The sequence below is a fragment of the Rhipicephalus sanguineus genome, chromosome 4, assembly GCF_013339695.2.
Source record: "Rhipicephalus sanguineus isolate Rsan-2018 chromosome 4, BIME_Rsan_1.4, whole genome shotgun sequence".
Lineage (NCBI taxonomy): Eukaryota > Metazoa > Arthropoda > Arachnida > Ixodida > Ixodidae > Rhipicephalus > Rhipicephalus sanguineus.
The window spans coordinates 201,317,421-201,340,217 of NC_051179.1; the positions used below are offsets into that span (position 1 = coordinate 201,317,421).

General features: G+C 45.8%; 3 protein-coding genes across 3 annotated transcripts; all 3 read right to left on the minus strand.

Moving 5' to 3' along the window:
* Positions 1-1,361: 1,361 nt before the first annotated feature.
* On the minus strand, positions 1,362-12,381 carry LOC119391982 (uncharacterized). Its single transcript, XM_049415462.1, has 4 exons — positions 12,215-12,381; positions 4,341-4,545; positions 2,470-2,645; positions 1,362-1,721 (listed from the first exon to the last, which is right to left on the minus strand). Exons 2-4 carry the CDS (start codon positions 4,489-4,491, stop codon positions 1,362-1,364), a joined length of 687 nt encoding a protein of 228 aa, XP_049271419.1. The 5' UTR covers positions 4,492-4,545; positions 12,215-12,381.
* Positions 12,382-13,992: 1,611 nt separating this feature from the next.
* Positions 13,993-15,103, minus strand: LOC119391983 (uncharacterized). Its single transcript, XM_037659622.2, has 5 exons — positions 14,843-15,103; positions 14,643-14,735; positions 14,352-14,483; positions 14,220-14,269; positions 13,993-14,160 (listed from the first exon to the last, which is right to left on the minus strand). The coding sequence occupies exons 1-5, from the start codon at positions 14,844-14,846 to the stop codon at positions 13,993-13,995; spliced, it is 447 nt and encodes a 148-aa protein (XP_037515550.1). The 5' UTR covers positions 14,847-15,103.
* Positions 14,946-16,215, minus strand: LOC119391984 (uncharacterized). Its single transcript, XM_037659623.2, has 4 exons — positions 15,972-16,215; positions 15,297-15,436; positions 15,104-15,220; positions 14,946-15,029 (listed from the first exon to the last, which is right to left on the minus strand). The coding sequence occupies exons 1-4, from the start codon at positions 16,162-16,164 to the stop codon at positions 14,946-14,948; spliced, it is 534 nt and encodes a 177-aa protein (XP_037515551.1). The 5' UTR covers positions 16,165-16,215.
* Positions 16,216-22,797: the final 6,582 nt, after the last annotated feature.

Here is a 22,797-nt window from a genome sequence, read left to right on the forward strand (position 1 = left end):
CGATTATGTGCAACCAAGACTTTCGTCGCAACTTGTTGCGCTTACCGGACGGTATCATGAGGAGCTTTTTGCCTTCGCTAGACTTGTTCTGACATCGGAAGGTGCAGCAGCCGCCCATGGCAGCCAACAGTGGGTCGGTCTTGCGTGAAAACTATTTCACAGCACGTGTACGAAATGACAAGTGCGTATCCATAGAACACATGCGCCTGTGCACCAGCGAGTCTACGATTCAATGAGAAAAAGATGGCAGTCGAGAGCCACTGTAACAAACGAACGCTGCGCACGGTCCCACGTGATGGCAAGCTGGCCAATACCGACGCGGCGTCAGCCCTCGGAGAGTGCAGAGAGGGAGAAAAGAAAGGAGGCGCGCTTTTAACCATGTGTGTTGCTACTTTACGAAGTTTCAAGGGCTTTAATGATATGTCATGTGGACGGCAGAAATAGGCAAAAAACCCGCGCAATGGCGACGGGCAAGCCTGAATCCCACAACTTATCTGATTATCCGTCTGATCTCTAAAGGGGCTGACAGTGAGACCATATGCTGGTCACTTTCTAGTAAGCATGCTTGAAAGTAAAAACGCCTTTGTAGAGATGTAAGAATATCAACACTCTGTCCCAAGATTCCGTTCAAACAGCAAAATAACAGTGTTGCATTCATAAAGAAAGCAAAATGGAGAGGCTAGTAAAATCCTGAGTAAATGAAATACATTTGAGAAAAGATGGTAAAAACCATTGCAAATTGGATTGATAGGAATAATTTGCAAGTTATTTGTGAACTACGAAGACTAGACTCTTCTTTACAACCACATTGCAGCAATTAAGTTTAGGCTAATGGCAGCTTGCTCCATTCACAATATCATTACAGATACCTCAGTTGGGCTACAGCAATGGCAGGCAACAGAGGAAAAGTACTACATTTACAACAATTTGCTCCCCAAACAAAAGCGGGATTCCATATGTCTGTCATAATAAACGACTATTTAAAAATACAATTGAAGCTGAGTAACTGTTTAGTTATGGACTCTTTAAAAAAAAAGGAAGAATGCGATAATTCCTCCATATTTCAGGGGGTTATTGTACTAGTGCAAATAATCACTGCACCGTGGTCCATGAGACACCCTCCCACATCTAGCTGCTGGGGCCCATGGTGAAATTGCACAGTTGTGGCATTCCCTTTCTGCCATCAGTCGGTATGTGATGTGGCCCAACCTTTGAAATCTTCACCGCCTCTTGAATCATGCCATCTCGCAAGGTGCAATGGGCTTTAGAAAGTAATGTCACAATCAAAGAGAACCAGAGTCCTCAAGCACCGATGTGACATTTCATCGAGTGCCCACAAAGATGTCTCTTTTTGAGGTCTATTAGCCAGACAACTTCCCAAGTGCTGCAAGACCTGGTGAGTCTCCAGAACCAAGCAGCCAAAGGAAGAGGGCCACGCAGTGAGTGAAGAAACCTGAACCAGACCCCTTGGCAATGCCCGGGTAGCCAGAAGCGAGAGGCACTCCCCATGCCAATGAGGTGTGCTCCCAGTCGGACAACAAGGAATCGGATGGTGACTTAGCCCTCACCTGAATAGTTGAGCCGTGCACTACCACGGCCATTGTCCCAGTTCTCCCTGTGTGAGCACACCCAGGACAGTGCTCTTGCCGACATCCACACTGCCCAGCAAGCCACCCGAATCTCGATGCTCTGCTGGTCTCCGGAACCTTGCGCACCAGCACCTGTCGTACCAAAAACAGATGTCTGTACAATGCAAAGGACACAACCCATACAAATGAAACACTGGTACCGTGATGGTAGCAGTCAAGATGGGCAGGCATACACCATATGAAAGGCTCACTTTTTATGCCCAACGTAGACTGTGGCAGTGTGCCATTGACACTGGTTACTAAATACAGTTGATCCTTGATATCAGAGGCTCATAAACTGTTCTTGGTTACATTAAAAAAAAACTAAGCACAGTGCAGAAGACAAGAGCAAGATACACACAATGAATGCATCCAACAGTGTTTACTGATGATGCATGATCTTGCAGATGCATATGCAGGTACATCAACTAAGTAGATCAACTACATGCTAATCATTTGAAATGTGCTTCAAAATACAATGAAATATTATTATGGTTTATAACTGAGAATAACGCACAGAAGGGTGCTAAAACACAAGCTTTCTAATAGTGTCCACATCCCCAATTATACATGTTGGCTATAAGCTGCACTTTTCCAGCACTTCTCAGTGGGAACAGCTGTTAGATATGACCATTTCTCCTGGTTGGCCATGCTTTCTGTGCCACAGGATGACGATAAAGTGGGTCCCATCCTCAGAATGACAAAATGACATGGTCAGGGGCTGAGAGAATGGCAGAACTGCTGCCAAGGGAAGAAAGACACATTTGAGAATCGGGATGGCATAAGATGGATAATAGGAGATCGTTGGTAGGAGGCCCTATAGGATGATTGTCATGCCCACCTCAGCTGCCTTGCGAGCATTGCCTATGGAGCGCTCACGCAGCACAGTCAGTGAGGCACCCAGTTTGGTGGCCATGCACTGCAGAGTGGCCAAGGAGGCGGCCATATCGGCTGCACTCAGTCCCACCAGCAGGCCTCCGTCCTCCACGCCAATCTCGTAGATGGCCTCACCTTGGCCTGCACGCAACAAACATGCAATAATCCAGAGACTACGGTGGCCAATGCAGTCTGCCTAGCGTCACTTGACACTAGTTGTTAGTTCAAAATAAATAAATATTTCAGATGGGCCGTTTCATCATTGGGAACACTGAAAAAATGCGGCACAGAGACATCATCTTTTCTTCATGTTTCCTCGACACAGCACCAGTTCATTTTCCGAAGCCGGAAAACAGTCTTTCCGGATTTCTATGAGCACATTTAAGCCCACTGCAGAGATTTCTATAAATTGAAACTTGTCCAACAGCTAATTCTAACTGAACAAGATGTATGGCTACATTAGCAGCCTATTTTCTGGTAGCGTAAGTCCAGAGCAGCCTTCACGAAAAACTGTGTTTGACATATGAGTATATGCATCACGAAAGGCTAGTAAGTGTAAATATCTTCAACGCAAAACTGGAAAAAAGGTCATGCCGCTACTGCTCAGTAAAAGTGATACACACACTGTCTAGTGCTTCCTAGGTGTGACCGCCTAGATGAGGAGGTGCAATGGGAGGCGACATACTGGAGGTTGGGTCATATTCTCTAACAGCTGTCATCATCTGCTCAGACACTATTGCGAGGCTGCTAATCAAAAGTTACCAGCTTCACCAAGATTGTTTCACTCGTAGTATATGTTTGCTTACCAACCATTTCAGCTAAAGCAAAATTTTGTTGCCTTTAACTCTTCCAGTGCAGAAAACGTCCAAAAGCAATGTACTTTTTTGACTAATTCATTGTGAACAGCTTTTTAAATGCAGCAGTGGCAATTCACTTATTATTTTCAGTCATTTGTAACTGTACATTCGTTCATGTTTTGAGCAGCAGATAGGTGTAACCACGGCAACACTATAAGAAGTTTGACATCTCTTGAACAGCAGTCAAGTAGTCAAGTATGCCTCCACGCTACACAACACTTCTGGCACTGAAAGCAAAAAAAAAGTGTAGAGCATTTTCATTTGAGTTGCTACATCTAGACAAGAAACTACCAGATGACTGAACCCTTCAATGCAATTGTTAGTACTGTGGTGGGCCCTCAAACATGACTCACTAAAGCTCTCCAGCTTGAACTGTAGCTGAAGGCGAAGAAACATCCAACAAAAAATACCATGCTTATGGCTTATAAACTGCAGTTGTTTATATGAGAACCACCTAACTATGTGCCATCATTTCTTAAACTCGGGAGAACGAGACTTGCATTGCATTTCTGCCAATGGTAAACAGAAAAAATTTATTATCTTGGAAGCTGGTGTCATATAATAGCATAAAACAACCGTTGTTAGTCTATACCACAGGTGTGCACTGGGTTCTCCAGTAGAACGAGCCAAGTTTCACCACCGGCATCCCGTCCCTTTTTTTGTAGAGTTCGGAACAAAACAAGCCTGCAATGGATGCAAAAATGAAAACGAAGCAATGATGTGCTCCTCACACCTTGGTCCTGACTGGCCGGGGTTGAAGTGGACAAGTAAACAGTTCTTGGAATGCCACATCAGGGATCTGCCACTATCATCAAAAACCTGCATGGCCATAACCCTGCACAATAAATTACTGGACAGTGTAGGACTGGCATGGCATCCCACATAGATGATTAGGAGGAGTGCCTGCCCCTCCTGTGGGCTGCACGCAAGAGGAAATTCCTGGAGGTCAGGGGCATCTAGTGGGGAACTGAATGCGTACCTTCGCGTAGCCTCCACTTCATCTGGGTGACAAGGTGCTCCAGGCGGCTCTGTGATGGGTTGACCAACTTCAGTTTGTACTCAACATTTCCTTCGGCTGCCTCTGGGGGCAGCCACAGCTCCTCTGAATCAGGCCCAAACAGAGACTCCATTGCAGGATAGCTGGTGTCACCAAAGGTCCTTTACTCAGACATTCTCATGAGGACCTACAAAATTAACCAGGTTAAACATAAGACAGAATAGTGTATAAAAAAAATCAGTGTCACTTATCGCATGCTAAGATGACTTGATGGTGAAAGCGATTACGTCTGTGCTATTTTAACCCTTGGTGGGTTTGCCTATATTTTTACATGATCATATGAAAACCGGCTGTGGTATGTTCATATAAGCTACAAAGAAATAGTATAAAACAAATTTCATCAAGATCAAGCCAGCACTTTACTGAAAAAAAGTGGGGCCCACTGACTCACGAGAGTGTTTTCAAAAAGTGGGAAAACATTGTCCCACTGACTCATGAAGGCACCATCTTGAGATTGCATCAACAGATATTTTGGATGAAACAGCCGAAGCAAGTCGCACAGAGTATCGCTTCTCAAGGTGTGCTGAGGAAAGTTGTGGGGATCTCATTCCGGCAGTAGAACACCACCAGCACCTGCACCTCTTGTAAGCCGTCATTGCACTGTGGTCTGTTCCAGTAAAGTTTACTTCACCACATGCACCAACCATTTTTTTCTCTATTCGCCTGTCCTTGCTTTGGCTGTTGAAATTGTCAAGTACCACTGTTGTCCTTGAATATGCGCCTACTTTTCAAGAAGAATATAATATCAAGAAAAATATTTTCACACACCAATATTCACAATTACGCTGAGGAATGAGCATGGCAATATCGCAGGTGATTGTTTTGATGCATTTATCGGCCAAGTTATTCCTCAAATCTACAAAAACACATGGTGACTGGAAGCTAAAATCACCTCTCTGAAAAACTAGAAAAAGAGGAATTTATCCGGTATTTTGATTGGTAGGTTCTTTCTATCTGAAGAAGAACAACATTCAGAAGCTGTCATGAAAAATTGATCGAAATTCAACGTCCCTGCAACACTACTTCCGCCCTTAGAAAGTGCGCTAAAAGATTTTTCCTCGAGAATACGAAGACTTCGGTAAGACATGAGTGACTTATCGTTGCGCTAATTGCAATAAGTGATCTGGGAGAATATTTTTCCTGCAGACGGAAAAGTGGGATGTATGTGTCCCGCTGTCGCACAAAGCATTAATGTCTGTACTATATATTGATGTTACTTTCGATTACGTTCAATTATTTCTTAATTACTTTCAATCACTTCTCTTACTTCCTCATTTTGTCAATCACTTCATTAATTACTCTCAAATCGCTTCTTACTTCCCTTTGTAGTGCTTTAATGGACATTAGGCATCTTGTATGATGCATGAAACTACGAGGCATGCTAGTTGCCTTTTTGCTTTGTTTGATTTTTTTTTTAACCATTTGTATTGACGCCGACAGTCACTTTTCGCATCTGATGAGGCTTTCGCTTGAATAATTCCACGCTTCACATTACAGCATGGTGGGGATGACAAAAGTGGCAAGCACTTAGGCTGGACAGGAATGAAGAAGACACGCAAATCGGGCGAGTTGGTGAGGTTCCATGGTAAAAATATAAAACAGCGCTTTCTTAAACACGAGACGAAGGAAGAAGAGACTCACACGCCGCTGAACTTGCAACTGGTTTAATGAAAAAAAAAACGACACATACTTTTTTAAGGCGAGCGCTCATGATCGTTGTCAAAGATGATTCACTTGTCAAACCGTAAGGCAAAGTCTCGTGTGAGCTCCCTAGTCACCCCTGGTTAAGAGGCCCATTTCCTTTGAAGATAACGCCAGGGAAGGTTGGCTAACGCAATCACTTGCTTTCCTTGATATGTGGAATGCTTCAGCTACTTCTCTTGTGTAGCTGTCATTATGAACAAACAAGATTTTTGTGTCAACAAAAAACGGCACACAGAAATCTTGTATGCTCTTTTAGTCGTGTGTTGATACAGTGGCCAGTCTGTCCTACGTACAGACGGGTCCACTGTTAAAGGGAACGCCTGCGTTTCGGGTATGTACGAATATCGCTCTCCTACAAAAGCATAATGTCTTGGATTTGCATAACACTACTGGTGGTTGACAGTTCCAAACCCTTACGATAGACTAGTAACGTGCACGAAGAATCTTTCCGCAGCCACTAGCCGTGAGGGGGCCAACAAAATGAAAGTTGCTCATTCGAGCATTCCCTTTAACAGTGGACCATACTGTACATGCTCCCACATGTTAACGGTATCCGATATAGCACTCCTTTTCGGCATTTCGTTAGCTTCGATTCTTCTTTTAAGCCACAGCTACATTTTCTTTTCCCTGCTTTTAACTTTTTAGCAACGGCCTGGCACAAATGTTGAGCCTTAATGGCGGCGCTTAATCCCATACCTTCCGCCAACTTTTTTTAACCCGTGAGAAAATTTATGAACGTATGGCAAAACCATACAGTGCTTTTTATCTTTACTGAAGCGGTTCCTTGAAGGTGATGCTTGCACGCCCTTCACTATCCTTATAACTTTATCAACAGCTCTGGTGATAGCCTGTTCCGGGAAACCTGCTGAGGATAGCCGTGCCACTTGTTTTGAAAAGCTTTCTTTCATTGCATGATAGCAAGACTTCACCATAGCCCCTCGAAGGCAAGACACTGCTATTCCATTTTTAACAACCTTTGAATGCCCCGACTTGTACTGGAGCAGGGGCTTTTCCGATCTAGGGCTGCACATCCAGCACATGCGGCAAGGCAAAATTCTTAGTGAAAGGTCTAAAAACTGCAGTTGTTTGTCTTTTGCTATCTCATGGGTGAACTTGAGTCCCAGGCCACATTCACAAAACACTTTCAGTACATTCAAAGCATTGGACCCACAGTCAGCCCCATCAAATATAATAAAAAAATCATCAACAAAGCAGAAAATTCTTTTATCCATGCCTTGAATGGCATAATGAATTTTTTGGCTCACTCGTGCCAGAAAAATATCACTGAGTAAGGGGGCTACCTTTGAACCTATACATGGGCCGGGTTTTTGCACATACATTGCATCATTCCACCCGACATAAGTAGAATTAAATAAAAAATCAGTATTTCTGCAAAACTTTCCACTTCCGCATTCATTCCTAAACTTGATTTCATAATTTTCTTCACAAATGCACTGTTCTACACTTCTACAGGTATGAACCTGTAGGAGATCAAAATCATAGGCAATGTCGAGTGCTTCAGGTTTAGGAGATTTGGAAGACTGAGTTGCAAAAGTATCCCAATTAACATTAGGTATGTTAAAGTTGCCAGTTAGGATTAGTCTATCATCAATTTTAACATGACACCTGCATATAAGGCTGAAGTTGTTCAAGACCATAAGGTCAGGGGGTCGATAGTAAGCTCCAAGTACGTATCTTGTGTTATTCACATATGCTTTGCAAAACAAGGCCTCTACATCAGGCATTCTAAACAGCTGAAGAGAAGCTTTAAATAAGCTTGCAACTCGTCTGTTATGATCATTATGAGATATTCTGCAATCTTTAGGAGTTATTTTGCTGTCAAATATATCATCAGCCCCAACCAGGTTTCTGTTAGTACGACAAATTCAGGGTTGTGTAAAGCCAAAAGAGTTTTAAGCAGTTGTTAAAAATACTTGGACCGTTCATTTTCTGCCCTGGCCCATTACCCCTTCTAGTGATCTTCTGATGCTCGTCAGTGGCTTCATCCCAAGGTAAGATGGCTATGACCAATTTATCAAAAGCTAGTTTTACTTTAGCTCAATTTTTTTCTCTCCTCAAAGAACCTCTGCCACAATTTTCTCCTAGTTTCTCGAACTTTTGTTAAAAAATCTTCAGTGACTGAAATCACAGAACCTTCTAATTTCGAACATGCTTTCAATACCGTTTTGCGATAATCCAACAGTTTCATAATGACCGGCCGTCCTTGATTTGCCTTCCTTTTTCTAGCATCTTTCTATACTGTTAACAGCAGATCATTCTTCATTAGACCGAGAAGGCTATCCTTGGTTTCACCACTGGGCTCATCAATGCCATCGATAACTAGATTGTTTCTTCGGCTTCCATTTTCTTGTGCATCATTTATTCGCGTTAATTCAGAATGACTCTTCTGAACCAATAGTACCTCTGACTTGAACCCCTCGACTTCATTTTTCAAGGCTCTAATAACTGGCGAAAGAGATTGAATACCACCGATCTGCTTATTCAAATTTGTTAAAGGGTTCACAGCACGCACCATGCCGTCATCACAACCCCATTGCACATGTTGCTAGCTTCATAATCAACACAGCTTTGCTTGTCTTTTCAGACAAGCCATCAATGTATTCGAGCTGCCAAGTGTCAATTGAATGAGCTTCCCGATAGTTTTGCCAACATTCATGACTCTGTGGCCATGCCATTGTCGCCACTTTATTTGGAGAGAGGTGAAAACCGAAACGGTGCGGCGGTGGCTGTGGTGTCCTGCTCAGCCGTGATTGTGGAGTGTTCTGTTCTGGCTCACACCTCGAGCTATGCAACACGAGGCATGGCATTGCAGCGGCAAATGAAGATGACGCTGGTGTGCACTGATGATGACCCACTTTGCCAAAACTGTAGCCAACTGGCCACATTCTATGGCCAGCTGCTAAAGATACCTGACGAAAACAAGCAGCGAGCCATCCTTGCCCAAGTCAAAAGGGTCGCCTCCTGTGCCGAGGCACAAGCATGGAACCCAAGTTCGGATCAGCTTGTTACTGCTAGTGTGAACTGCAGCGGTGGTTAAAGCGTCTGCCTCCAACGAGGGCAGTAATGGCTTCCATTTCCAGTTTTTCTAATGGGGAGAGGGGTGCTCTCTTCTTTCACCACCTTTTAGCTTCTAGATGACAACACACTGTGCTCCTACATGGGTTGCAGAGATAAGTGTGTTTCCTATCCTCCGTCCCATACTAATGTGAGAAAAGCATGTTCTGCCCAGGGGCTCGACAATTAACAGTTAACTGTAGAGGCAGCATGGCTGGTTTTGCAAAACCTTCGCAGCTTTTATCAACTGACCAATATCTGAACAGGAAAGAAATAAAGGCGCCCTTGCCCTATCAGGAAAACCGGGGCAAGCAAAACTTGGAATGTGTGTGCACGACGTACTATATATATATTTTTTCTATCGCATTACGCAATTCTCCCTCCTAACTGTTTCCTTCCTCGATGCAGGGGACCGTCACTCAAGTGTTTAGCAGCACAACACTTGAGTTGCGACAGGCAACGGAGACACTGATGGGTTCATATCCAGGCAACAATGAAATGTGGCAACGTGACATGACAACAGATCAGATATCAGAAACGGCTGATCGCCGACAAGCCCAAGATCGATTGTGGGATAACGGCGCATAAAATTATGCCTCTGACCAGCGCACCTTCGAGGGCTTTATTTGTGTACACCAGCATTTCTGCACACTCGCAGCAGTGTTGCTAGATGCTACCGAGCTAACAAGCGAATAATCGTCACAAAAGTAGCCCAGAAAAAGCGGTGCGGCTTTTGCAAAGAAGCCCAAAAGAAGCGGAAATTGGATAAATTTTCCTATTCTTAAAAATATTTTTAATATAAAAACGTCACTTAAATGCGAAGGGGAGTTGAAGAAATCTTTTTAACTATTTTGTGCAGCGAAAATATGCGCAATTAGGAACGAAAGCGCATATATTAACTTTTAACGTTGTCTCCAGGGTAGTCTCCGTTTGAATGTACATTTACCAGTGCATTATTAAAGGGATACTGAACAAAAATTGGACAAACTGATGAAAATATCGAAACTCTACTCGGAAGAAGCGAATTTTCCAATAAACAGAGTTTATTTTGCATATTTTTGAACAGTTGGCTCTATTTTTTGGTGGATTGTCAGCGCACGGCGTCTGCACACAAGCGCGAGCCGTGACATCACATTCTCTGAGGCGCATGCAGGGTGCACTTGTTCCTGTCCACCGCTTATCTTTCTCCACCTCTCCTTTCATCCCACTTTCCACCTTACACAAAGCCCGGATACTTTACCCCAGCCAGGAACATTGTTCCTGCCATGCTGTTCCTACAGTGATTTTGGGAACCGCAGTGGAAGCTGACTGGGTTGAGAGACGCGGGCGATGGCTGGCGTTGTTGGCATGCCCGTTTCAGGTGCATGTAACGTCACCAAACGTCACTTCCTCTAGTTCTCGGTGCGGTCGCTAGACGCGGCAGTTTGTGAAAAACGCTTTAAATTCATTATCTCCCTCTAGTTGCTGCCTGAAATGAAGATTGTTTCTATCGATTGCAGCACGCAATCTTTGAATTGACTGAAATCATGGCGGAAAAAGTTTTGTTCAGTATTCCTTTAAGGCGACCGATTGATTCCCCCAACGTATGTTTGACTTCAACACTCTACTACTCAAAGACATCGACAACCACGCTATAGGGGAACGTGATGATCACTAAAATATCTATATTTGCTGAAAATGCAAACAAGCCCAAAAAAAACGCGACAAGCGACTGAGAAATTCTACAAGTGACTCGGGGAAAAAAGAAGCCCAAATCCACTTATTATAAGCGGAACTGGCAACTCTGACTCGCAGGCACCTAGTTAAATGCCCATTTGTGAGGCGTAAAAGCTTCGCTCTTTGATGGCTCCTTTTTGAGCTGCTCGACTCGGCTTCGCATGCCAGTCACCCTTGGCTTGCGTGCTTTTTGTGTTCAGGGGGCCGATGGCTCGAGCCAGCCTGAGTGCACACGACCTCGGTTGCTTCACCGTGGTGATGACGGATGAAGTCCCCACTATTGTGTGCTCTCGCATCACTTGAGCGGCAGCAATCCGACCTGGCCTCTGGCCACGAGGCACCATTTGGCTGCGTCTGTTCTGTGCGTGGCGATTCATCTCGTCGCGTTAGCAGCCCCCCGAGACCGGGTAGGGCAGAAGCCTCGGTGGCTCAAGACCTCAAAGCGGGTATAAGTGTACTGTGGTATTACGAATTGGCTACGCCTGTTCTTTGCACCAAGCAGCGGCACCCTTGTTAGGACTGTTGCCCGAATCAAAAACTCCCGCTCTGTAACCCAGGGTAGGGAGACCTTCCGGGGCCGACTATGCTCTAGGACAAGGTGCCTTGGGTGTCAGCTCCCCTTCCCATCTGACAACGGCAAGCGCAGAAAGTAATTTGGGCGTCATACACGCACTTTCGATCGCGATCGAGCCCCGATCGGCATCGAATTTCTGAACGGCGATTGGCCGTCCCGCGTAAGTAAGCCACTCGTAATCAAAATACTCGATCGCGGTCGAAAGTGTACCGTGTGACCAGTGTGAACGAACCCACACTTTGGTAAGGACGCCGGCAGCAGGCCAGAGGCACTGGCAAAGGTTACCCAGGCACTGCCTAAATTACCTGCAGCAGCAGCTGGGCGATAAAAACCGGTTTGCGCATAATACATCGTTGGGCAAAACCATGTAAGCGTGATCGCCTGCGTCCACCCCTCAATCGGAAAGAACCGCAACGAAGAACCATGGGTTCAATGCACGCAGGCGAATTTCAAGCACTGCCAAATATTTGCGTGCCAACTCTACGCGCGCGACCAAGGCGCGACCTTGGTTTTGATGCAACGGGACGTAATGTGCAAGCAAGCGCACTGGCATGACGATCCTGCGCGTGTCCAACGCACATCACATCAATAACATGTATCAGCGTGATTGACACCGTGCACACAGCGTCAACTGTTTATGTGATGTCTTAATTCAATGATACCGTCACTAATGTCACAGCCGTTGCTTTCGCGCGGGCCGATAATGGTCTCGCAAGACAACGCTCACCGTATGGAAACGCTGGTATGGTCGGCTGCGTAATCGCATCAACTTGGTGCGCTCGCTGACAATCGGCAAGAGTTGTACAGGCATCCAAACGACCCAATGCAATCGCAAGAGCAGGGCACCTTACGCCATGTTGACATCAGCTGCTGGCATGCATTGCATCATGGTGTGGAACCACGATCACACTTGCGATGACACCAAGGAGAAGGCGCTGCAATCGACCGCTGTGCTTAAGGCGCGAAATTTAAACATGCAAGGCGACTCTATCAGCATTTTAATAAAACACTCTCAGTTGTTAACTCTCAAGGCCAGATAACTACTGCTGCCTCAATTTATGCTTCCTCTTCTGAGGAGGCGGATAAACGGCCATTGCTCTAGCCCTTACCATTCCAAATTATGCTCTCATTGTCAGTGACTCTAAACCTGCCATCTACAATTTCGGAGTGGGTAGGGTATCCACAATAGCCCTTTCTCTCCTCCTGAGTCCTGGCCCATACCCTGCAACAAGATACCGCTTTATTATGGACTCCCAAGCACGCGGGCCTTCCCGGTAACGAAGCGGCTCACAACAGCGCCCGGGGATTTACGGTCCGAGCCGAGGCAAACGAGCCAAACTCCGTTTCGGCAACGGCTCGCTTTGCTGCGCGGGATCGCCTTCTAGCATTTCATGACATCTGCAGCCACTAGCTGCCTAGCACCTCGGCCGTCCGCCGCTAAGGTGGCGACTGCTCAAGTGCCCCTCTCTCTACCCTATAACCTGCTCCTGTAAGACCCGACGTCCAGGAGGCCATCCTAGCTGGGTTGGGCAGAGAGGGTTGCGGAGGACACCCTATCTCTTTCCCCTTGCGTCTTTCATTTTAAGAGGAAAAATAAAGTTTTTACCTATACATACCTTAAAACAAAAATACCACGCAAAACATAAATTTACCACGAACCATTACAACAAATCAAGCTGTTTATGCGTCGCCTGAGCTTTCAAGTTTCCTATCGCAGATCAGTGTCCCGGACCGTCCGCACGCTTGCTGTTTTCATTACAGAAGAGAGAGAGAGAAAGAAACGCTTTCTCGTTAATTCCGTACGTGTGCCCGCCTGTTTAATTATCACAGTATTTTGACGTTATGCGCCGAAGCACATGATCGAGTGGCTCGGAAATCTGGGGTGCTATTCTGAACCCAGGCGAAAATTTTCTCCAAGTGGAACCACTTGAAGTGGATTATTGAACCTGGATTTGAAGTGGTCCCACTTGGCAAGTGGTCCCACTTGCAAAGTGGAACCACTTGCCAAGTGGTTCCACTTCAAATCCAGGTTCAATAATCCACTTCAAGTGGTTCCACTTGCCAAGTGGTCTCACTTCGCAAGTGGGACCGCCTGCCTAACGTATCCTCTTGCCAAGTGGTCTTAGGAACCACTGGTGCACTTCAATGAATGAAACAAAAACTTGTTTTTACAATAATTTATTGATAAGTGAATGGCACTTAAAAAAAAGGAAATAATGTGAAGTCAAAAGAAAAGATTTTTGAAGCATTCAATCTTCCTTTCTCTTTGTCCTCCTGACGTCTTGAATTTTTTGAGACAAAATGGTAGACAAATTGTCCAGCGTTTCCTTAACTGGGACTCCACTCCTCGACCCCCAATGTGTCATGGTGTCTGCAAAGGAGGCAGAAATTAAAACAGCCGTGGGATACATAATTATGTACAGCACAATTAAATTGACAACAATCTTACCAATAATCAAAGCAACCTTGTGTGGACTCAGTTGCTTCCGCACGACTGCGTTGGGGTTAATTTGCCTCCTTGGGGGCTAATTTGCCTCCATAACTTCGCTCCGCCAATCCTTCGCGACCCCATATGGCTTGGGCCATATCCTTTACAACGAGTGGAGGTTTTTTATGGCCCAGGATTTTTTCCGCCTGCTTGCTTCCAATCATGAGGCCGTCTTTCACGTGATACTGTAAATGAAAACAAAATCTTTAAAAAAGAAATGAAGGGAACACAGTCGTGCACTTACCTTGCCATCACCAATGTCAGTAAAAGCAGTGTGGGCTTTTGGGTCTGCAGCTGATGAGAAATAAGGAGTGAAGTTGATGTTTACAGCAAAATAATAGCAACATAATGGCATTTAAAGCGTTTGGGCTTCTACCTGTGGGGAGTGCGTCTGCAGCAGGCTTGGATGTAGTGTCCATGTGTGCTGGTGGTGGTGGTGTGGGGGCTGTGTGTGACGGTTCAACTTCGTAATCCAAACCATTAAGGTCTTGGCCATCCTCCCACAGATCTGCACCCACAGTAGAGAAGTGTACAAACAATTTACAGTGGCTGTTATCAAGATACAACTCTAATTCTCAATATCTAGTCAAAAAGCTGAGGGTTCAGCTTTTTGACCAGCAAAAAAAGTTTAGAAACATTAATGTTCATGCAGTTGTGCAGACTTTACCTGTAGGGGACTGTTGTGCTTGCTCGAGAAGCGGGGCACTTTTTTGTGCCTTTTGAGGCTGAGGGGCACTTCTCGCCTGTAGCATTTCTACAACTGCAGGTATAGAAAAGAACACTTAAGAAATATATGCCGGTAACACTATAAATAAATCTAAAGAGCACATAGAATAAGATGTTGTGCTATCGGTGTCAAATACTTACTCATTGAAAGCTTCACGTCTATTCGATCAATTCTTTCATTGGTTTTGGCAACCGCTTGTCGCAGTTCATTGCGCTCTTTCAGCACACTCTCATAAGGTTCCTGTCAAGTCTCTTTCCTCATTTGCTTGTGTTTGCGTTCTTTGTTTGTGGTGTCTTCATTGAACTCCACACACCTGTTTGAGGGTGTCTGTGCACAAGAAAAGAGAGTAAGGAGTTGAAAAGTGCTGAATAAAACTGAGAAGTGTACATTTTAATGCCTACTTGCAAAGCTCGGGCGACTTTATTTTTTTCAAGGGCACGAGAGGCATGCTTGCTCAAAATTTCCTCATAAACAGCACTTCTTGATGCTGCCTGATCCTGTTTCATTTTTTTGTGTGCCTGCAAAAAGAAATGAAGACCAATAAGCAATTTTCGACAGAAACGTGGCAAAAGTTTAGCGCAATTAGGGTAGTACCTGTTTTGCAGTCTGCTTGGTGTTTACTGCTGACAGCTGCAGGTCAATGAGCTCTTCCTCTTGGTCAATATCTGACTGGTGTATCAGAGGCCGTGAAAGGCGCTTGCTGCCCCTTTGTCTATGTAGCTCTTGTTCCGAGTCTGTTAGGCACACGTATGAAGTCAAAATGCGCCAATATTAGTCTGGAAAAGCTGCTATACGTATAAACACTGTGTGTGTGTGTTTAGCAGTTTTGCGCCAGTGAAAAGCGCAACGCAATTCAGCATAGGTATTAAATTTAAGATAAAAAAGGCAACAAGCCATAATATATCGACATTACTGAAAGGACATACCCTGCGATACAATAAAAATGTCCGAATTTTTCCCAACAAGAGTAATGCTGGTTAATTCAACGCGGCCGGCACTGTTCAGCAAGCAACATAATTTAGATGATGACTCCTATATTAATCCTGCAAGCATATACCAATAACGAATAGCGTTAGTTGTAGATCACATGACTGTACGCACGTGGAATCATATGCCAGCCTCTCGATCGCCCACGCGCTATCGCGTCAGCGCGGGCACAGGTTGTGGCCAGAGCCCGATATGATGGGTGATGCGTTTGGCATGCAATGACGCTACCTATATATATAGCGTGTGTCGAATCGCAATAAATTTCTAGCTTCATTTACTTACCTGCCAGCAGCAGAATTCTACACGTGTACGATCCTGTGTTTTCCGGGTCTTCATGATCAACCCACTCTGTCCTGTAGACTTTACTTTTAATGAAGTCCTCCTTGCTTTCTGGGTAAAAGTCCTTAATGTTATTGGCAGGTATTATATACTCTTTCTTATCAAAACTGTTCAAGAATCGCACTAACGCGAACATCCTGACGCTCACACGCCGTGCACCACGAGACAAAAGTGTCCGACCGTCGACAAAGTCAAAACTACAGTGTACGTCAAAACATGGCGCTTCGTCTTTGGCTTGGCTAGAGATTACTGTTAAAACAAGTCATAACGTCAAAATATAAATTGCTATTGATTTAATGAAATGAACAGAATATATAATATAAAGTACTATTTGCTGGGGCCTAATAATAATTTGTGTAGCACTAAAAAAATAGTTCACGTATCTACATAAGTGTTTTGTGCATCTACGGTCAAGCCAAGGCCAAGCCGTGTCAAGCAATGTCGGTAATCTTTGCCACCGTCTTTGCACGCGCACGCGTGCGTACATGGCTATTGATGTTCGATTACCGTTGACTTTTTTATTATTCATTGTTGACTTGGACGTCTTTAGACCGCTGCAGCGTGCTCATCAGCAAAAATAGACAATCTGTGGTAGGCGTGATGAACACGAGTCAAAAAACCCGCAAGCGATATCTGGAGCCTGAAGCGTGGAATGACCGCTTGCCAAAATCGACGCAACACAAAGTAAGGAAGAATGCTCCTGCACAGCCTTCTACGGACGTTTTTTCGGGAGAACGTACGGTCTCAAGCGCTTCTGAATCCTCGGACGATAATGAAGCTGGTGAGTCAGCCGAGGATATTGGACGACAAAACTACGTGAGTTCATTTGTGGGAGATGAGTCGGCTAGTGACTGCGACACTACTGACGATGAGTTCGCACCCGCCGAAGATAATCTATCTAATGCGACGCAGCCGTGTGATGGACTCCCAAACTCGGACTTCTTCCGATTGGAGTTTGCGCGCCCGCTTGGCAACACAAACACCTTGTCTGTTGGCGATGCACTTGTACTTGTTATGGACTTCGCCATAAAGCATGGTCTGTCATGGGCCGCTGTAGAAGATCTCCTGAGATTGTGTAATAATATTTTAGGCTCAAGTGTGCTTCCAGACAGCAAGTACCTTTTCCGAAAGTTCTGTGCAACCTCGCCAGAAGACATGAAGTTCTACTTTTACTGCCCGTTTTGTAATCGGCTGCTGGCCAAGACGGGTGGCAGCTAAAGAGCGCAACATTGTGTCTGGCATGTGCTGTGGAAAGGACTACACGTTTTCAAATTCTATCGTGGCCCTACCTCTTGCTTAGCTAAAGTGACTGTATCAATTTCTGAGAAACCTCTTGTTTGGAAAATTTGTCATAATATGTTGCAGATTTTCTATATGCATCCACCTTTAATGGTACTCAATTACGCATATACATAAACTCTACAGTTGATTATTTTGCTTGGGTGAGTGTATATGAAACTAAAAGCTTTATAAGTTCCGTTTTTCACATTTACTTATGCTATTACTTGTGTAAATCGTGTAAATATCTGTCTGTGCCTTTTTGTGCCGAATAAATAAATTTTTTGAAGTACAGGCAAGTGTCAGTAGTTACTGCAAGTGCATGTGGCATGCATTTGATATAGCAAAACTTGAGCATGTTTAACTCGTTCTGTAAAGCATGATTACAGAAGCACAAAATACCAAACCGCTTGGCAGCAAATGGAACCTGTTATGGTCTAAGCGGTACCGTCTTAATATCCACTTGAAAGCAAGTAGGACCACTTCAGAAACTGCAAGTGGAACAGTCCCGTAACAAGTGGGGCAGAAAACCACCTTGTGGCAAGTGGAACCTGTAATAGGTTCCACTTGCGCTGAAGTGGTCCCACTTGAAAGCAAGTGGGACCACTTTGTGGCAAGTGGAACCCTTTAGTGGGACCACTTGGCAGCAAATGGGACCTATTAATGGGTTCCACTTGCTCTGAAGTGGTCCCTCTTGAAAGCAAGTGGGACCGCTTGGCTGCAAGTGGTACCACTTGAGAGACCACTTGGCAGCAAGTGGGACCACTTAAGGGACCACTTGGCTGCAAGTGGTACCACTTTAGAGACCACTTGGCAGCAAGTCGAACAACTTGAAATCCCACTTCAAATTTTCACCTGGGACCTGAGGCAGTGCAGACGCTTTTTTAAAAGCGGAGCCCTTTAAGCTTTTCGTTAGGCTGCGCGGCGTGAAACTGGACCCAGCTTGCCTTTGCCACGTTTATCTCTGTGGCCCAGTGCGTAGTATAATCAGCGATTAACTATTTGTTATATTCTAATACCCATGCGACGGCCCTGTGCGGTATTAATAGGAACTACGACGTAATATCGTTCTCACTGAACCAACATTACGGGACAAACTGCGATCATGGGCATCGGCAGGGGGGGGGGGGACAAGGCGGCACTTGCGCACTTGTTTGCAGGACGAAAGCAGCGGCGGTGATGCGACCTGTTGATGGCCTCGACCGCGCATTCAACAATGTGGCCTGCGTCGTACACCGCCTCGCCCTCGATGAGGCACCGCTACCTTTCATAAGCTTGATCTACATACTTGTACATGCTGGAGAACGGCACGCTTACTGAAATATTGAAAGCACCACCCAAACTAAAACTGCACCATCTCCCGCTAAAGGGAACCATGAGGCGATGCGAAGCCGGAGCACTTGCACGATCGCGTTCCGTTGGCGTTCGTTGGGCATGCTACCGACCTCTCGTCGTGGAACGCGAAGAGGGACGCTACGCGCGTCGTATCTTCCATCTAGCCTGGCCGTTAATTCTCACAGGGCGAGCGGGGAACGCGGTCGACAGGCGGGCGAGAGGGGGGCAGCGTAGGAGAGGAGAGAGAAGGGGAGGGGACGCGCATGCGCTCGAGCTCATCGCGGCATTGCGCAGGAGAGAATTTCGGCATGTGTAGCCCGCGTTTCAGAGGAAGAGTGGAAAGGGGGAGGGGAGAGGGAAAGTGGGAGGGAAAGTGGAGAGGGAAAGTGGAGAGGGGAAGGGGAGAGGGTGAGTGGAGAGGGTATGCGCATGCGCAGTAAGAGTGGTCACGCCGCACACCACCACCACCGCCGGATTGAGCTCGACCTTAAGATACTTCGCATCTAATAAGTATCGTACGGCGGAAACAAGATAACGAGCAAGAACACTCACACATAGTTTCACTTTCTTACCAACAATGCGGTCGGTGGCATCGGCGCACTCGTCGGCCATCCGGGGGATTTCTTGGCCCTGTAGAATGGGCCGCAACTAAAACAAGTTCAAGATTACACTCGAAAACATTCGTTGCAGGCGTTAGTTGACCGTCGCGAGGCTGTTCGTTCGACAAAGTTCCCACCTGAAGCAGACGATCCGCATACAGGAGCAGCGGCTGCTGCAGCGCGGTTGAGAGCGGAGTCCCCGCTCTGACGTCACACGCGAGAGGGCGCCACTCCAAGATCTCGAGGCCAATCATTATTAAGCGTAGGACTTGTCGTCGTAAGCCATGATGGACGAAACTTCAAAACTTTTAATGAATGCTTGCTTCATAAATGCATTTGAGAGATACTGCAAATCAGTTCTTGTAGCCGAAGTGACTGCTGGAAGGTACGAAAAATATAAAAATGAAAATGGGCTGATACCGACCGTGAAGATTTACGATTTCGGTGTAATTGAGCCGAACTCATTGCTGGGCTAGTTACGGTACTGTCAATTAACTAGACGCCGAACGACCACCAGAAGAAAGAGACAGAGAAAACAGAAAGGGCGTGCCTTATTCCGATTTCTTTATTTCAATGCTTTCTTCTGGTGGTAATTCGGCGTCTAGTTTATTCAGAGTAACTGAGCTGCTCTATTGGAATTTAACTGTGCTCAGAAAGCTGTGTGCTGATATTCTGCCGAAAGCACGTCGAACATTTACCACGCGTTGGCGAAGCTGTGTGTACGGTGCGTATCTTTACGAATGCCCTGTGTAAATGTGACTTTTTCGACATTACGAGGGCTCAAAGGTATAGGAAGTCAATGGTAACTCGACCGGTACAAATAACGGTCGTCCTCAGGGACGTTGCACGGATATTGTTATTGGCGCCGGGTGGGGAGGTGAGACTTTACTGCCCGTATTTGTGCGTATATGCACATATATATAAAAACATAATATCCCAAAGGGTAGAGCACCACCGCCCCTCCTGGCTTGACTTTTGACACTTTACAGATAAAGCAACGAAATTATAATATAATACAAAACATGCATTGTGAAAAACAAGTTTTTGCAATGGCATCGATAGGTCAGGAAAAGTGCAATATAAGCTGTCCATTGAAAAGGACAACTGGTTGTAGTGAATTTAGGCAGAATAACCGACGGGCTATATTTACATCTGCGCATTTTAAGATGCTTGAGATAAGCCCTGATGCATAAAGTTTGCGCCTCGGAGCGCGCCTTCGGCTCGGTTCCTGCAGCTGGCTCGGATTCCTGGTATAAAGCACTCAGAGGCCGCATAACCGATGCGTAGTAACCGCGAAAGCGTAGGCGTGCGCAAGGAGGGGGCAGGGGGGCGCCCCCGCCCCCCCCTATTCACTTTAGAGGGGGGGGGGCGCAAAGTCTGCTCCATACAATGACTTAATCGGGATGGGGGGGGGGGCGCTGCGATGAACATTCGCCCGACTTCGACCCCTCCCCCTGAAGGGGGACCCTGCGCACGCCTATGCGCGGAAGCGCGCTGTTAAAACAATATAGCCTTTCGGCATTAAAGAAACAGAGCAAAACTGGCAGAACTCAGCCGTCACTAATATAAATGTTGTGATAGTTATTTGTACTCAGGTTACTCATGAAACAGTCGAGCGCATTGGAGCTCATATAAGGATCAATGCTCTGGATATCGTAGAGACTACTGGCAGAAGAATGGTAGGCTTTCGTCGCTGGTTTTTTATTTCTTCGTAGTCACTTATAGTGTAGCGCGGCTCGAAGTGTTGCTTGCAAACCGCACAGCAATCAGTGAGCAGCTAGGTGCAAAATCCGATTGTCGCCTTCTTTGGGAGGCGGCAGGCTCCGAAAACAGGAAATATCTCTGCGCAATTTCCGCACGCCTGCATATTCACTCGTGCACCATGGCGCGTGCAGGCGTTGAGACACCGTTTAAAGCTCAGTAATGTAATAAACGCGCTCAAAAGGTGTAATTACACCAGTAGCGCACCCAGGAATTCTCTCAGGGGGGGGGGGGTTGAAATTCTGAGAAGCCTACAGGGATATGGGATGGGGGGGGGGTGCAGGCACATTGCATAATACGCCATTTCGTTGCTTAGGCTGGAGGATTGCAACGACAAATAAAATATGAGATACCAAATAGTAATAACAATACTACTACTACTACTACTACTACTACTACTACTACTACTACTACTACTACTACTAATAATAATAATAATAATAATAATAATAATAATAATAATAATATCAAATGTGATGATGATGATCTTTCAGCGTTTTACAGAAAGATCCTGAAAAACTTGAGAGGGCCAAGAAACCGTTCAGTGAAGCAGCGCACGGAGAAAATAAATGGCAAATTGAATAAACCAACGCGTAATATGGTTCCAACAAAGATGTCTGGCAAATACTTATTTTTGCTAGTTTTTCAGCTCCAGGTAGTGATAAGGGTGCTGACGTGCCGGCCGGCTGGCGGTCGCACGTCACTCTGCAACTCTGCAACTGAGAATGTTGTGCACAATGTGAGCAGAACATCCTATATTATACTTCCTTCAAGCCTCGCCAAACTACAAATCTGAAAGTGCATCGTAAATATTTACTATAAGCTTTGTGGCATTGATTATAAACAGTATATACGTACAGCTCAATGCAGCACACGTACAGTACAATTCTCAGCTCACTGATAAACTGCACTGTAGCCACGCTTACCGATTTGCCATGTCATTCGGGTGCACAGGTTCGGCGACTGAAGTACCCTCTGATAAGTCACTGATCGAATGACGCATCTGAAGGCGATAAGTGCTGAGTCATCGCTTCCTTTTTGGCCGCAATCGGGCATTCCGGTGCTGTCGCTGCATCTCTTGAATCTGAACACGAAATCTTTTTCGGGAAGTAGGTGAGGATCGTGTTCGACTGGCGCTTCAGCGAAATTCCTGTGATGTGGTAGCTCATTCGACGCAGATTCGCGCAGCAGACACAGAAGTAAGTTCTAGCGAGCAAACTGAACGTGTGCATGGGGACACATCAAACTTCGTAGCTTCCGTCCGATGTACAACATACAAAAAAGAAGTGGTAAAAAGAGAGAGGGCGAGAGTTGTCTGAAAAAAAGAGAAAGAAAACGTGGCACCCCAATATAACTCTCCCACTTTCCAAAGCCCTTTTTTCTTGTCACGCGTCCTTGAAAACATTTACTCATTCTGCCACGTCGTCTCACTCCTCCCATCTTCGCAACGTATGGATTTTCGCATAGCATTCGTGCTTGCTTGGGGTCCCTGCGTGCGCGCGGTACTGCGGCATGGCTCGACGCACACACTAGTTGCTCTAAGGCTTGCTCATAAATGCAAGAACCACAGTGTATGTGCTTAAACGAATATCGTCATGTGCTCGAGCTGTACGGCCTCCGGGGTTTGCTGTCGCTTTGACGAACGAGCCTCGTCGCCGCGTACGAGCTCGCCTTTCTTCTCGCCGCTCCAATGCACTCGGCCGTCCGCTGTCAACAAAGCAAAAAAGAATGCGCGACCACCTCGCTGGCGACACCATTTGCCTGTAGAAAACGCAAGCCCCACCGACGCCCTCTTA